Below are 16,350 nucleotides of genomic sequence, written 5' to 3'. Positions count from 1 at the left end.
AGGCACAAATAAGATACGATATTCCCCAAATGATGAGCTGACTACCTATAACAGTAAAAGATTCTTCTGTCCAGGTGAAGAAAATACTTGATAAGCCTAATAATTTTGCAGCAATGAGCAAGCTGCCACCTGGGATATCAAAATTCAGAATCTGTCTGTAGCTTAGGCTCTTAGCTTACGAGACTGGTGTGCAGTAAAGAAAATGAAATCAGTCTCAGGGGAAGAGCTTCTGCAGACTGTTACCGGCATTGGTTATGGAGAAGGCAATATACAATTTCGTGGATAAAAATAACATACAGACATGCCAGCTGATCAGAGAAAGGACACGGAGATAAGGTAGGGAGAGGACACTTTTCCTCCCAAAGAGCTAATCCCCTGTATGGAGAAAATTATAGTAGCCTTACAATTCTTAGAGAAACTATTTAAACAATAAGGAACACTAATATAAATCATGAAATGAAACCCAGGTACTCCTTTTGCACATTTGTTAAAATGTTAAAAAAAAAACGAAAGGTTTTCAAGCAAGCCAGTTGGAATCAATAACACATTCATAAAGAAACTCAAAAGCTATATTTGAAGGTTCCTCGGCATATTAAGCATTTTGTCATTGCAAAAATAAAATTTTAAACTGCACTACATTAAGGGAGATTTTTTTTTTCCCCAAAAGGAAAAGCAAAATTCTGTTTTCTGTTTGTATTTTAAATTTAAATGAATAATATAGCCATATCAATCCATTCGACTTGTAGTTCTTGTATCAAGTCTAGGCTTTATTATTTGAACACATACAACAAATCATATTTCAATGAGGAACTGCAAATGTAGGATAAAAATAAATGAGGTCATTCGTAATATACTTTATGAAATTATTTTTAAGATAAAATAAACCCAAATATGAAATTTGCCTGCCTATGATGGGCTCATTTTTAAAACAGTTTTCAAATTAATACTTTTAATTGAAGTCTTATAATTTTTTTCTGAGAGGCATATTATATTCTAGTCTCACAGAACCAATGTCCACTTTCTGTTTTCTTCATTTCTAAGGTAGCAGAGCACATGGAAGGGTTTTTATTTTCAAAATGGGTTGGCAGGTTTTATAGACTTATTTTAAAAGGACAACATGTTGTTGTTTTTAAGACATTCAACTTTTGGACATTGAGGAAGACATAAAAAGATGGAAAGATATTCCATGCTCATGGATCGGAAGAATTAACATAGTTAAAATGTCCATGCTACCCAGAGCAATCTACACTTTCAATGCTATCCCGATCAAAATACCGAGAACGTTTTTCAAAGAACTGGAACAAATAGTCCTTAAATTTGTATGGAACCAGAAAAGACCCCGAATCTCCAAGGAACTGTTGAAAAGGAAAAACAAAGCTGGGGGCATCACAATGCCGGATTTCGAGCTGTACTACAAAGCTGTGATCACAAAGACAGCATGGTACTGGCACAAAAACAGACACATAGACCAATGGAACAGAATAGAGAGCCCAGAAATGGACCCTCAGCTCTTTGGGCAACTAATATTTGATAAAGCAGGAAAAAACATCCGGTGGGAAAAAGACAGTCTCTTCAATAAATGGTGCTGGGAAAATTGGACAGCTACGTGCAAAAGAATGAAACTTGACCACTATCTCACACCATACACAAAAATAAACTCCAAATGGATGAAAGACCTCGATGTGAGACAGGAATCCATCAAAATTCTAGAGGAGAACATAGGCAGCAACCTCTACGACATCAGCCTAAGCAACCTTTTTCATGACACATCCCCAAAGGCAAAAGAAACAAAAGATAAAATGAATTTATGGGACTTCATCAAGATTAAAAGTTTCTGCACATCCAAGGAAACAGTCAGAAAAACTAAGAGGCAGCCCACGGAATGGGAGAATATATTTGCAAATGACACTACAGATAAAGGACTGGTATCCAAGATCTACAAAGAACTTCTCAAACTCAATACACGAGAAACAAATAAACAAATCAAAAAATGGGCAGAAGATATGAACAGACACTTTTCCAATGAAGACATACAAATGGCTAACAGACACATGAAAAAATGTTCAAAATCATTAGCCATCAAGGAAATTCAAATCAAAACCACACTGAGATACCACCTTACGCCAGTTAGAATGGCAAAAATAGACAAGGCAAGAAACAACAATTGTTGGAGAGGATGTGGAGAAAGGGGATCCCTCCTACATTGTTGGTGGGAATGCAAGTTGGTACAGCCACTCTGGAAAACCGTGTGGAGGTCCCTTAAAAAGTTAAAAATTGAGCTACCCTATGATCCAGCCATTGCACTACTGGGTGTTTACCCCAAAGATACAGACGTAGTGAAGAGAAGGGCCATATGCACCCCAATGTTCATAGCAGCAATGTCCACAATAGCTAAATCGTGGAAGGAGCCGAGATGCCCTTCAACAGATGACTGGATTAAGAAGTTGTGGTCCATATATACAATGGAATATTACTCAGCAATCAGAAAGAATGAGTTCTCAACATTTGCTACAACATGGACGGCACTGGAGGAGATAATGCTTAGTGAAATAAGTCAAGCAGAGAAAGACAACTATCATATGATTTCTCTCATCTATGGAACATAAGAACTAGAATGATCAGTAGGGGAAGAAAGGGATAAAGAAAGGGGGGGTAATCAGAAGGGGGAATGAAACATGAGAGACTATGGACTATGAGAAACAAACTGAGGGCTACAGAGGGGAGGGGGGTGGGGGAATGGGATAGACCGGTGATGGGTAGTAAGGAGGGCACATATTGCATGGTGCACTGGGTGTTATACACAACTAATGAATCATCGAGCCTTACATCGAAAACCGGGGATGTACTGTATGGTGACTAACATAATATAATAAAAAATCATTATTAATAAAAAAAATAAATAAATAAAAAAAAAAAAAATAAAAAAAATAAAACTTGGAATGCAAAAGACAAAAAAAAAAAAAAAAAAAAAAAAGACATTCAACTTTTGTTATCACCTTTAAACAAAATCTCACAATAGAATCACTGTTAAAATCAAGCATAGCTTTCTTAATAGCTATCTAAATCAAAGGAGAGTTTGACCAGAAATGAAGTATTCCCTTGAGCCAAACTACATTTTGGTAGTGACAGATTACAGTGATATAAAGTTCATCATCTTGGTTTACAAAGAAATCAAGCATAACTACAATCTGGCATTTTAGGACCATGAACTACCTATGAATTCTTTACTTCTCTTTGAAGGAAAAAAAAGGCACAAAGTTCTTTAATGTACTTAAGTCACTTTGGCACTTAAGCTTATGTCAAAGCTGACTTTCTCATTTGATAAGCATGAAAACAGACTTAATAGATATTTAGTAATAATCTATACCATTTACTGAGTGTTTTCTATAAACTATGCAGTATGCTGCATTTCCTAGATACATCATACCATTTGATCCTAAACAACCACCACAAACTGTAGTGGCAGAATGGCAATTTAAATCCAGATCTACCTGACTCCGAAACCCATGGCCTTTCCACTCTGCTACACTTCCTTTTATAAATAACCATTTTACAAAACCTTTATGTTCCCAGACTAGGCCAATCAGATTTAATGTTTTCTGTCATTAGACTTAACTTTTCATTATCCCTACAGAGTCAGCTTAAAGAAACTTAATTTAAGTAAAATTTGGTAGAAGAAATTAAAAAGGGAATATAGAATAAAAGCAGAACTTCACACAATGATTTAGCAAAGTAGGAGAAGAAATAGAAATAAACCTGAGAGATGTCCTGGCTATATCTGATAAATCAAGGACATGCTACTGTTAATCTTTTTAGAATAATGTGTGCAACTCTTATATCTAACCTAAGTACTAGTTAGAGGCTTGCTTCTTAGAAGCAATACATAATAAATGATTTATATCTGCTACTGTTTGTAAACTGTGTTTTCTCTGAAAGCCCCTTATCATGAAATAAAATAAATAAAATAAAATATCCTGAAATAAAAAGAAGTGGGCTCTTTTCATGAAAATGAGTTCTAATTAATTATCCCTAGTATCAGGTACATAAGAGGTTCTCAAAAGAGAAAGAAAGAAAGAAAGAAAGAAAGAAAGAAAGAAAGAAAGAAAGAAAGAAAGAAGAAAGGAAAGAGAGAAAGAAAAAAGAAAGGAAAAGAAGAGTTGCTGAAGGCATTTAATACATTAAGAATAAACAAATGTCCTTTACCTTTAACTACTTTTTCTGTACTTAGCTTTTAATTTTGAAATAATTGCAGATTCACAGCAAGTTGCAAAAAACAGTACAGAGAAATCCTATATACCCCTTACCCAGTGTCTTCAAGTGGTGACATCTTACATAACTATAGTACAAACCAGGAAACTGACATTGGTACAATCAATCCACAGACCATATTCAAATTTCTCCTTTAGCTACTTTTTTTTAAGAGTGTGCAGTTTTTCTGGTGCTAGAAAGGGCCTTAGACTCTCCTCACTTTACTGATGAGAAAACAAAAAGAAGGGTCAAAGAGGCTGAAATACTACCCAAAGTCAGAGTGCTAAGAAATGGCAAAAATAAAGCCAACTCTGAATGAGAGATCATCTTTCCTCAGAAACAGAGTGTGTATTCCGATTAGAGTAACCCATCAGAATTCCAGGAGGAATTCAGTAAAGATCTTCAAAATATTTTTATTTCCAAGTTATCTCAACAGCTGGATGCATACTTTTATCACATATTAATTTTCATCTCTCCAGGCCTCAAACAGCTCTCCTCATTAAAAAATTTACCATTGTTGGTCTGTTGAAAAATACCTAAAAGTTCCACTACATTAGTAACGTAATAAACCAAACTCAAAGGAAAACCAGGCCAGGCTGGTCACCACTTAAAGTACAGGCTGTTTTGCCACCTTTGACCCCAATGCAAAGCTATGTCTGGCACAAAGTAGGATCATAAATACCGAATGAATGAATGAATGAACGAACAAATAAACAAGTGGGATAACCAAATATACCAAACATTCCAAATTTCTAAAAATACAAGCAAAGAAAAAAAGATCCCCCTTTCTAATTAAAAGATTTTTGTGCAGAAAAATATTTTATTTTGTGGGGGTAGTTTTCACAAAATCAGAGCCGGAAGGGCCCTTAGAGAATACCTCCTCTGGTAATTCTCAATCCTGGTTACCCATGAGCATCACATGAGACATTAAAAACTAACATGCCAAGCCCTACCCCACACCTGGAATGGGGCCCAGGCATCTATATTTTATTTTTAAAGCTCTCCATTATAAGTCCTTTACTGCAACAGTGATTCTAAGTCCCTTATTATAAAGATTAGAAATTGAGGCCTTGGGGTGCCTGGTTGGCTCAGTCGGTTAAGTGTCTGCCTTTGGCTCAGGTCATGATCTCAGGGTCCCGGAATCTCAAGGTGGAGCCTGCTTCTCCCTCTCCCTCTGCCCCTCCCCACATTCGTGCTCATGCGCGCTCACTCTCTCTCACAAAATAAATAAGTAAAATCTTCAAAAAAAAAAAAAAAAGAAAGAAAAGAAAGAAAGAAAGAAAAGAGAAAAGAAATTGATGCTAGTCAAAATGAAATGTCTTATTCAAGATAACACAGCCAGTTAGTATTAGAATTGAGACCAGAATCCAAGTAGAAATAGCACTATTTTTTCTTAACATGATCCATAGAAAATATTTCATCAACACAACTTCATCTCAACTTTGAAACTATTGGCCATTCTTTAAAATGTGAAACTAGACCAAAAACTCTATCAACATTTGAACTCTTACTAGTGTATAGTCACTGTCATGGGTGGAGAGACATACAGGTTTGAGGCACTGAACATTTTTTTTCCTCAGATATAAAAAAATGAGGCATATGGTTCATGTCTTTCCAGTTAACTGCTCACCCTTAGTAATGAGTACTCTTGTAGTTCTCTTAATTGGTATTGTGATGGGCGTACAGTGGATGCCCATCAAATATGTCTGAGTTTTTAATAAGAGACGTACATGTCTAAAATTGACGGAACTGACTACATATAAAATATAAATCCATAATATTTGTCATACTGCTCATGAGATTATATACAAAATACAAAATTTTAACTATTCATTAAATCAAATAGTTAGATTTTTAAAATTACCTTTAATGGAATCATTTTCAGCTCTCATAATGTCAATGAGTGAACTCTCCAGTGAGTGCATATCAAATGTTCTGGGGCGATCCTGTAAACACAAACAGCCAGAAACCACTTTTAAAATAGCTTTTCATTATAAAAGGAGACAATAAGCTGCATTCAATGGGACATAGATCAAAACCTCCCTCTGTGTATAAGGTACGTTATTACCGCATTTTATTTTTAACACTTACGAAACATCCAAACCACAAAAGTAGCCAGGGCTCAGCAAAGAGTGATTTGATTTCTAATTATTATTTCAAGAAAAGCATTATTTTTACCAATAAAGCAGAGGCAACTAAAACCAATTTCCATATAGTCAACAACATGAAACAAATGTAAAATAAAATTCACAGTCCTTGTCTGCCATTTAAGATTGAAGTATCATGGCAAAACTTCCCAAACTTGCTCCAGCAGTTCTGTACTAGGCTGGCATTCAGCAGATACTGCTACTGAATAGCAACGTTCAGAAGAGTTATTCAGAATAGCTATATTTTCTTATAAACCAAAGTGTGAAAATAGTTAACCAAGGTCCGTAAGACCACTAAGTGGCAAAGTAGTCTCGATTTTGTTGCCATTAAAATTAAGGGGAAGACAGGGTGTCAACACTGTTGGTCTAAACCCTGGCTTAACAAAATGCATTTCAAGAGTGGGTGAGGAATCTTAAAATATACAACGACCCAACTGCTCTGGCATTCTTCCGGAGGAAAAGTACTAGAAATAACTACAATTAAAGTGTGGCTTGATAAATGAAAAGCAGGAGATGAAAACATTTTAAAATTAAACTCTGAAAGGAAGCAGTAATACAGATTCCTGACCCACCTGAAGAATAAAACTGGTACACACGTGGACACAACTGCAAGAATATTAAAGAAAGAGGGGTTTCCACAGGAATTTGCCAAGCAGAATTCTATAACCTTCTTTTCAGCTTTATTTTCTCTTATATTACTTTTTAACTCAAAGCTCTGGCTTTTTAAAAAAGTTCACCTGATTTTACCCCCCACCTCTTTTTTTAAACTTGTTGAATCTCACTTTCCCTCTTTCCTAGCTAACTTCTAGCATCTTAAGGCTGATAGAGCACATTCTCCACTGGAGAGCATTTTTTGATCAACCTGACATTTCTCCTCTGTCCTTCCATAACACTACTTATCTTACTTCCCTGAAATAGGAATCACTTCTCCTGACCCCACTCCACCATGCAGATAATCAGAATGTTCACTGAATGAATTGTTTTACGATACCATTTTTTTCCACCCCTGCAAACTCAGGAGTCCAAAGACAGTTATATTTGGATATAAACCAATATTTAAAACAGAGAATATTACAGGATTTTTCTGGGGGTGGGGGGTGTGGAGAGGATGAAGATGGGGATGGGGAGCAGGTGCTATTCTGCTCTGAACTGGTATGACACCCTCCAGAACATCTTCCCCACTTTTCTTCTTGATTCTTTCCTCATCATCTTCATCTACTCAACATGATCAATAGAGAAGCAGGAGGACACATGGTCAGAATCAGAATTTCTAAAGGTTAGTGTTCACAAAAAAGAAAATACTGTTCTGTTTTTTCCTTCTTCATCTTAAGCACTGAATTAAATCAAAATTTGTACTGCATATTCTTCTGGAAGCAAACTGGATTTGAGGCAAAATTTGCGAAAGAAATTAATATAAAATTCCACTATCTCATTCTACAGTTACTAGATTTGTCCTCTGTTCTGAAATCTATGAACCACACCCATAACCAGGCCAGCCACTCTATTATCTCCAATACAAAACCAATCTTAGAGGCGATAATTCTCAGTGTCTAGTAACTTGCCTATGTCTTCAGCCAGTTTCCCAAGGGTAGGAAGTTATGTCTTACATCAAATGTTCCCAATGTACACAACACCAAAGGGTGACAGCATGCCAAGATATTCATCTCCTAAGCCCACGGGACTGACAGATGTGGCAGGAACTCCCTAGCAGATGATTCCTGCTGCAATATTATGTTTTCTAGGTGTGCCATTAGGGGACACAGGTTGAGAAGCCTTGTCCTACATTTCTGTATCACTGTGCCTCACACAGGACCTGACAGGTAGAAGACACACTTGTTTGCTAAAGCAATGAATAAATGAATTCCTTCAAGTAATTTTTAAATGTTTAAAATACCTCTTTCCTTCTACTTCCTTAAGATTTGTTTTTACATTTTCCCTTTCCTGCTGTAGAGTTGTACATTTTCTTTTGCAAAATAACTGTAATGGGTAGTGGGGTAGGGGGTACTCAATTTTTGTTTTGTTTTGTTTTGTTTTAATGCAACTAAAGCAGTAAGCAACCTTGTGAATTTCCAGAACTTGCATTTTGCCAAGCACTGAATCACAAGATCACGGAAGAGAAGCAGTTGATAAAGAATATTACATAGTGTGTTTTGGTTTATGACAGCTGTGTCCATTAAATAAAGAAGCTTCCTTTTTTCCTGTAAGTTTCTAAATGTGGTACTGGAATTTAAGCAAAGCCACTTCTCGTTGCCCCTCTCCCCCACATATTGCCTGAAACATAAGATTTTTGCTAAGAGAACCCCTGACTTCTAATTGGTGAAATACATTAAAATTAAAATCCTAAATGACATTTTTAAATTTTCAAGTAATGCTTTATGGGATTAAAAACAAACCCTCTATCCTTTTTACAGTTTGTCATGATTTAATACAAGAGTGACAAATAAACACCAATATACAAACTCTGATCAACTGGTATCAACCCTCAGATGCAATGTGTCGGGAAGGATTTTCAGGTTCTGTATGGATTCAGAAGGGAACAGTGACTGGACAGACTGCTGATGATTTAAGTGCAAAGTAAGGGATCCTATGGCGCAGTTACTACATTCTTGCCAACCCTTGCCTAATATGTATTCTTCCCCACAGTCCAACCTTATTATAATTATTATAAATGACTACATTTGTATAACATTTTATTTCTTACAATGCTTTGGCAATTCAAAGAGTTCAAAAGCCACATATTTTGTTCAAGTAAACATTCTGTTCTCAGAGAGGGTCTGAAGTTTATCCCTCCTGATTTACTCCCTCTCACTGATCTTTTCCATCCATTTTTAACCTCGAACTAAAAACAAAAACAAAAAAACTCAAATGTAAGTGTGCCACTAGGAAGTAGGTAGAGGAGTAGACACAAATAAATAAACCCAAGGAATAAGAACAGCAGCACAAATCATGCTGGTTTTCATACCCGATAAACAGTGCCAAATCAAGAGGGCTCTGATTTCCATATTTCATTCTCTGATTTTACCCTTTTTGATTGCTAATTGGGCCAAATATCATAATCACTTATCTGTTTTCTTGGATCCATTTCCCAGAAAGTAAACTAACTACAAAATAGAAACCTTGCTAAGTGACAACTCTCTGGCTGAATGTGAGCTGATAACCAAAATATGAACATCAGCATAAATCAGAAAAATGAGCATTAGACACTAGGAAGCCCCAACTCCAGCACTGTCATGTGAGCTTGGGCCCTTTCATAGTCTAGACCTCTTTGCTGGTCTGAAAAAGAGTTTGATTACATCTCTAATGTCCTTTTCCTAACTCCAAAATATATTTGTATTCTAGCTTTCTGGTATCCTTAGCTTGTGCTCTCCCAAGATTTAGTTTAAATTATAGTGATGAGTATGGCAGGAAGCAAAGCATAAAGGAGAACGACTAATGAAAACTCATCACTTTGTGCCCACAAAAAGGTGAGGGCCATCACAGGTTAATAAGAAAATGAACCCTTAGCGTCTTATGACAATCACTACATCTTCTTAAGCTATTCATAATGCAAAATGACAAGCTTTTTAGATAAAAAATTTTCCTTAAAACAATTGCTTGAAGTGGGATGTCCTGATTTCAGATAATAGGGCAAAAAATCTATCATGAAACAAAAACACCAGCAACCAAATTTGCTTCAACCCACCATCGCCAGTTTCTCTTGGCAGCCTAAAGGGAGAAAAGATAGAAAAACAGAACTACCTTTTATTGAGCATCTACTAAGTACCCACATTATTTTAGGTACTTTATTAATACTGTTTTAATTAATATGTCCGTATAAGTTAGATGGCATTATTCTTGTTTTAATGATGAAAACTAAGACCAAGGAAAATTCCATAATTACTGCACAGACAAGTTACTGCATAGTTCAGCAGCTTAGCTGGGATTCAAGCCTAAGTCTCCCTCCAGAGCAGGCGATAATTCCTTGGGTAAGGTAATGGTCATGGAAGTCAAAGGACCACACTAATTAAGACATACATATGAATGAATGAGACACTCTGCTGTAAAGGTCCTGGGAGCAGGAACACGCTGGCAAGTGCCCAGCAAACAGCAGGCACTCAAATATTTCTCAATAAATCAAAAAAAGAACAAAATGTATATATAAGAATAATATAGGAATGATATCAGAGGTACTAAAAAGATAAGAAGCCTTATCTTCCTTCTTCCTAAGGAGGTGCACAAATTAGAAAGCTACCACAAATACCTCTCTAGGTTATCTACTGCCAATCACAGAAGTAGAAGTGGTAGTAAGAGTAGTAATAATAATCATAATATCAGCAGCTAATACTTATCAAGCTCCAACGCTTTACATGCGTGATCTTACTTATTCCTCACAAAAATCCTACACAATTAGGTATGTTCAGTAATTATCCCATTTCACAGATGAAGAAATGGAAGTTGAGAGTGATTAAATAACTCTATCAGTGCAAAGTAAGTGGAGGGGTAGAATCTGAACCTAGGCCTTCTGACTCTACAGCATGTGAGCTTAATAATCATGAATGAAAACAGAAGAGCACCAACTCTCTTTCTTCAAGGCTCAGCAAAGCAAACATGATTACCATACTTAGACCTCATTTTACTTTGTAATCTTAACTGTTGTATTTAATATATTGAATTGCATGTCAGTAACTGGTTGGCTTCGGTTTCTGTCATCTCTACTTTACAGGACAATTTCCAAAGGAAAAACCATACAAGTCAATATGGAAATCAAAGTTGGTAAAAGTAATAATAATAATAATAGTGTTCCGATAAAACAAATTAGTATTTCAAAAATCAGAACCCATCCTTTTAATTTACACCTGAGTAATCCTGACTGCCATGGCAAGATAGGAAGACTTACATCAGCAAATACTGACGACATGACTTTTCACAACATGCCAGAAGTAGCCCAAAGAAACACATGAACCTGTGGATCTATTTATTACCAACAGGAAGAACAACTACACTGCAATTATACCACAAACCAAAACCATCATTCGTGGCTTTTTTTTTTTTTTTTAACCATCCAGATGGATACTCTAAGACAGTGTTTCTCATACTTGACAGCATGTAAGAATCATCTGGAGGTCTTGTCAAATCATAGATTACCCGTAAAGTGTCTCACTCGGTAGGTATGGGTAGGGTCCAAGAATTCACATTTCTAAGAAGTTTCTAAGTGATGCCACGGACCACACTTTGAGAAGCACTGAGTTGAGCACTTACATTCAACAGGTTAATTTTCCTTAGATACGTAGCTTTGTGACTTGTAGCTGACTGGCCATGATACAGTCCAGCTTAAATATTCTACATCCACCATTTTAAGGTTTCTGCATGAAGAGGTAGCCTTTGCTCTCAGAACCCAAAACAAAGCCCTCTCAAAGCTCTGAGATGCCTAACTTGGAAAAAGATTACAATCAAGTTCAATTTCAACAAATCAACCACCACAACCACTCTATTATTGGTCTTGTCTTTTTGTATTTGAGTTAGTATGTTTTCGCATCACTAGACTGGGTCTAAAACACAAAAAGTACTTAACCGAATATAACCACATTATTAAGAACCAAAGCCAAAGGTCAGCTACTCCCTTTACTCACTCTCTCTCTATAAAGACAGATATTACTGTGACCGTCACTTCCCAGACAGCTATGTATCTGTATCAGCCGATGAGGTTTCTCTTTCTGGCTTAAACTTTCCCTAGTGAAGAAGGGAAAAGAAAATATTTTGGTTTGAAAGGAAAGTATATGCCAGTATGTCAGCTGCAAAAATAAATAGGAAGGTTGAAATGCCAGTGAACCCATAATTAATCAAAGGTACTACAGGAGTTTTAATCTGAGATTTGCCAAAATATAAATGCTCTTCTTGGATAAAATATTTAAGCCCACAGGCCATCAAAAATTGACTACATAGTCAACTTTCAAGATTCCACTTCCAGATGACCCTTACATCCCTGTGCAGGCACAAGTCCCTTTTTCCCTCACCCCCTAGTGTGATGCCATCCCATATGATGTTGACAAGTTCCCTTACAGCTATTCCCCGAGTGCATTGCGCGCACCACTCGTCTCTCCACAGCCACAGACTGTAGCATATGTGTAGCATACTGTCAGTCCATCATCGCCACCACCACCATTATTGAAGTGGCTAACATGTTCCTCCTGGTTCAGTGTTGTGCATCTCACATGAATTATGTATGATTTACATAAAAATTAGCTCCTCACAATCATCACGTAAAGTATATACAAGTATCCCCATTTTAGGCAAATAATGCTATGAGAAGTTAACTAATTGCCCTCAAAGTCATACAGTAAGTGGAGGCGTCAGACTTCATAGCAGAAGCTCAGAAAAATGGTTCATTTAAATAAGTTTCATCATGACCTAGAAATTTCAATTTATAAACAAACACCTGGCAGGTATGATGTACTTCACTATATAGGGGGCCTGAATGTTGAGAACGAGGGTCAGAGGTTAAAGTCAAAGAGGTAATTATCTAAAGTAAACGAAACCACATTCAGTAGCATCTTGTATTTCTTAACATGTTCCCTCTTCAGTCAGTACTTTCTCATTACGATGGCTAAATAATGAAGGCAGAATCTTATAGATCGTAGGCTACCAAGTGCTCCCTATAAAAAATTATAACTAAATAAATGAATGTCTTTGGCGTATTACTCTGATTGGAGCAAGAGGTCCATTTGCTTCCATGTGAACTGATGAATCAGATCTCTTCAGAAAGCCTTTGAGAAAACTTTCTTTAATTCCACCTTCATTAAATAAACCATACCCATTTTGAGGGCTAGAAATCCTTGAAATGGTAAACATTTCTTGTCACCACTTAACTGAATTTAAAAAACAAACTGCCATTCCAGGATTGATTAGTCAGTTCCTGGATCAACAGACCACTTCTTCTCTTGACTATGTGTGCATTCTCACCTTGCCTGGCAGAGAGAAATAATTAAAATCTATTCTATTCCAAGGGACACCTGAGTGGCTCAGTTGGTTAAGCATTCGACTCTTGATATCAGCTCAAGCTATGATCTCAGGGTCATGAGATCAAGCCCTACGTCAGGCTCGGCACTGGGTGTGGAGCCTCCTTAAGATTCTCTCCCTCTTCCTCTCCCTCTTTCCCCGCAACATGAACTCTCATGCTCTCTCTCTAAACAACAACAACAACAACAACAACAACAACAACAAACTATTCTATTCCAAGACCTGAGTTTAAATTACCATTTACTAGACAAGTGGTCTTGATGCTGCAGCATCTCTGAACCTTGGTTTCATCAACAAAATGAGGATGATACCCCTCCCTTATAGAACTGGGGAGGAGAAATGAGATAAGGTATCTGAGAGATTGTACAAAATGTGCAGCAGTTAGTAGACCCATTCAAGAAACATTCCGTCTGCCCCTTCTCTCTCTGGTGAAATGGCAAAAGAGCCTGAAATTAACGTATTAAATTAGATATTGTTATATCTGAATAATTCAGCTGCTCTGTGCTATTTCCTATAGCTCATTTTCATAGGCAAATGAAATAGAAAAAAACATTCCTCCTACTTAATAAGCTACTCAGGGCAAGAAGTCACTAGTTTCAGGAAAATAGGTAAATACTACTAAACTCAACTCTAAGGAATGAAGTCATTTAGACCCTTCTGGCCCTTCCTCTGTCTTTGGCTGCTTACTGGCCGTCAGAGTTCCTCTGTTCCATGTCTGCTGCGCCTGATCAGGGTCCAGAGCCAGCAAAGAAAATGGTCACCCAAATGCACAATTTTTATTCCTAAACTGAGGCTTGCTTGTGTCCTATATAACGCATGAAATCTCTCTTGTGAGCCTTGAGAGCAATGTCAAAAATCAGCCTATACCCCGTGTCAGCCTTTCTGGCCCTCACAATTCCCACCCTCATATCCTTAGCTCTCCAGAGTTTCCTGAGCAGAGGGCACTTCTAAACACTCAGGTACAAAGAGGTCACCAGACTGTATACATCATGAGGAAAAAGGGGCATGCTTGCCTTGGTCACTTATTCTCAGCATATGGGCCACTGAAAGTATCAAACATCTGTAGGTTGAAAGACAGCAAGAGATGAAAAAGTTTGTTGCAGTCCAAAGGCCAGCAAAAGGCCCCAAACCTCTAAATTCTTCTTTTAAAAACAAAACCAGACAAACAAAAATACAACCAAAGAGCTCCCAGTCCTGTCCTATTCACTCTCCTTTCAGAGATCCTTCCCACAAGTCCATGGAAGCCCTAACCTGGGCTAAGAAGGTAAGAATAAGCTGGAGAAAGGAAAACTAGAGAATCTCCTCCCAAATTTTCAGTCACCAATTAATGTTTTGGCACTTTTGTTGGATCTCTCACCCCTCCCTTATTTTTTATTATTATTATTATTTTTTATGGCCATGTGACCACCAGCATACTTCTCTGCCCAGAAGGGAGATGAGGCCAGCAGTGATTTCCTTAGAGATTAGTACCAGCTTGAGTGGTGAAACAAGCTGAGCAGGTGCAACAGAAATGTGGGCCTTGCTTCGGTTTCTCACTATCTTTTCTTAAAAACCACTAGGAAATTTCTTTGTTGTTGTTTTTATGGGGGAAAAAAGACTCCTAATCTTTTACAGACACATACTAAAGCACTTACGATTGGGATGATACAATATCTGGGAACTGCTTTAAAATAACATGAAAGGGGAGAGAGGAAGAAGATACAGGAGTTTGTCCAGAAGTCGATCATTGTTGAAGCCAGATGACATGCACATGGGAGTGTGTTATACTATTTTGTCTATTATTGAATATACTTAAATTTTTCCCTAATAAAAAATTTAAAAGACATGAGGGAAAACACTTTACCAAAATAGAGACAGGAAAAAAAAAGAAAAAAAAATGGTTGGTCACTAAATTTTTTTAGCAGTGTTCAAGAAAATGAGGACATGATCTAGCCTGATTCCCACTATTATTTAAGTATAGTCACTTTATTTTAAAAAATTATAGTTCGGTTTATGAAATTCTTCTTTAACATAAAGCTCAAATTACCACACACAAGTTATAACATATTTCATATTTTAAGAATATGTACTATTTTCAAGATTTTGAATTAATATTTCTATTTGATGACCAGTCAAAAAAAAAATGAGAAAATGAAGGATCAGGAAGGTTAAGTAGCTTGCCCTAGATCATATAGTTAGTAAGTGGCGACCCATATTTGGAACCCAGATCTGACTTCCATACTATAATTAGGAGATTTTTCTGAATAGCAACATTCTTATGCTGACTCTTTTTTTAAGGTTCTTACAGATGTAAGATCACAATAGCTATTTTACTGATTAGCACTAGATGCATTCTTCAAAAACACCTGGAAGGACTACTATCAAAAGTATGTTACCTAATATTAAAATATAAATATGGCTTTAGAATGTATAGTACTGAGGGATCAACTATATCTTAGTTTAGACGTATAAAAAAATAATTATTGGGATATTTCTGGGAAACATTCAGCAAACAAAAATTGCCCAAACTAAATACTCTATAAAATGAAAAGTACTTGTACATCTTAAGACTTTGAACTTTAATAATTCAGTTTGCAAACATGAGAGAGGACCTATAAGTGGCTGATGGCGTTTCTTCCTTGACATGCAATGAGACTTGAACTCTGCTACCCATAGGGTAAAGTTTGCCTTTTGTGGTACCATTTTGCCACAAAATTTAAACAAGCACATGCCACATACAAGTAATACATTTATAAATGTGACCATTAATAAAATATTTGAAAATACCGCATTGTTTTGGTTATACCTAAAGCTGGATCTGTTAATTTGCCTTAAAGTTTAAACAACTCATGGATTAAAATGACAGGAAACTATCAGTTGTTAATTTGTTTATAATGAGGGGAAAAAGCATGGTTAGTATCATTCAGGGATTAGCACGGATCAGAAATACATTATAAATCAAACCAAAACAACGTTTATG

General features: G+C 36.6%; 1 protein-coding gene across 2 annotated transcripts in view; it reads right to left on the bottom strand.

Moving 5' to 3' along the window:
- The window catches only part of CPEB4 (cytoplasmic polyadenylation element binding protein 4), a 62,674-nt gene that overhangs the window by 37,819 nt on the left and 8,505 nt on the right, over positions 1-16,350 (bottom strand). For both annotated transcript variants that reach the window (XM_026510994.4, XM_026510996.4), the window contains exon 2: positions 6,113-6,194. In XM_026510994.4, coding sequence (XP_026366779.1) covers positions 6,113-6,194 — 82 coding nt within the window. The remainder of the gene's footprint in view (positions 1-6,112; positions 6,195-16,350) is intronic.

This window comes from Ursus arctos, unplaced genomic scaffold (genome assembly GCF_023065955.2).
Source record: "Ursus arctos isolate Adak ecotype North America unplaced genomic scaffold, UrsArc2.0 scaffold_15, whole genome shotgun sequence".
Lineage (NCBI taxonomy): Eukaryota > Metazoa > Chordata > Mammalia > Carnivora > Ursidae > Ursus > Ursus arctos.
The sequence above is the reverse complement of the archived record's forward strand: the minus strand, read 5'-3'. Positions and strand labels throughout refer to the sequence as shown.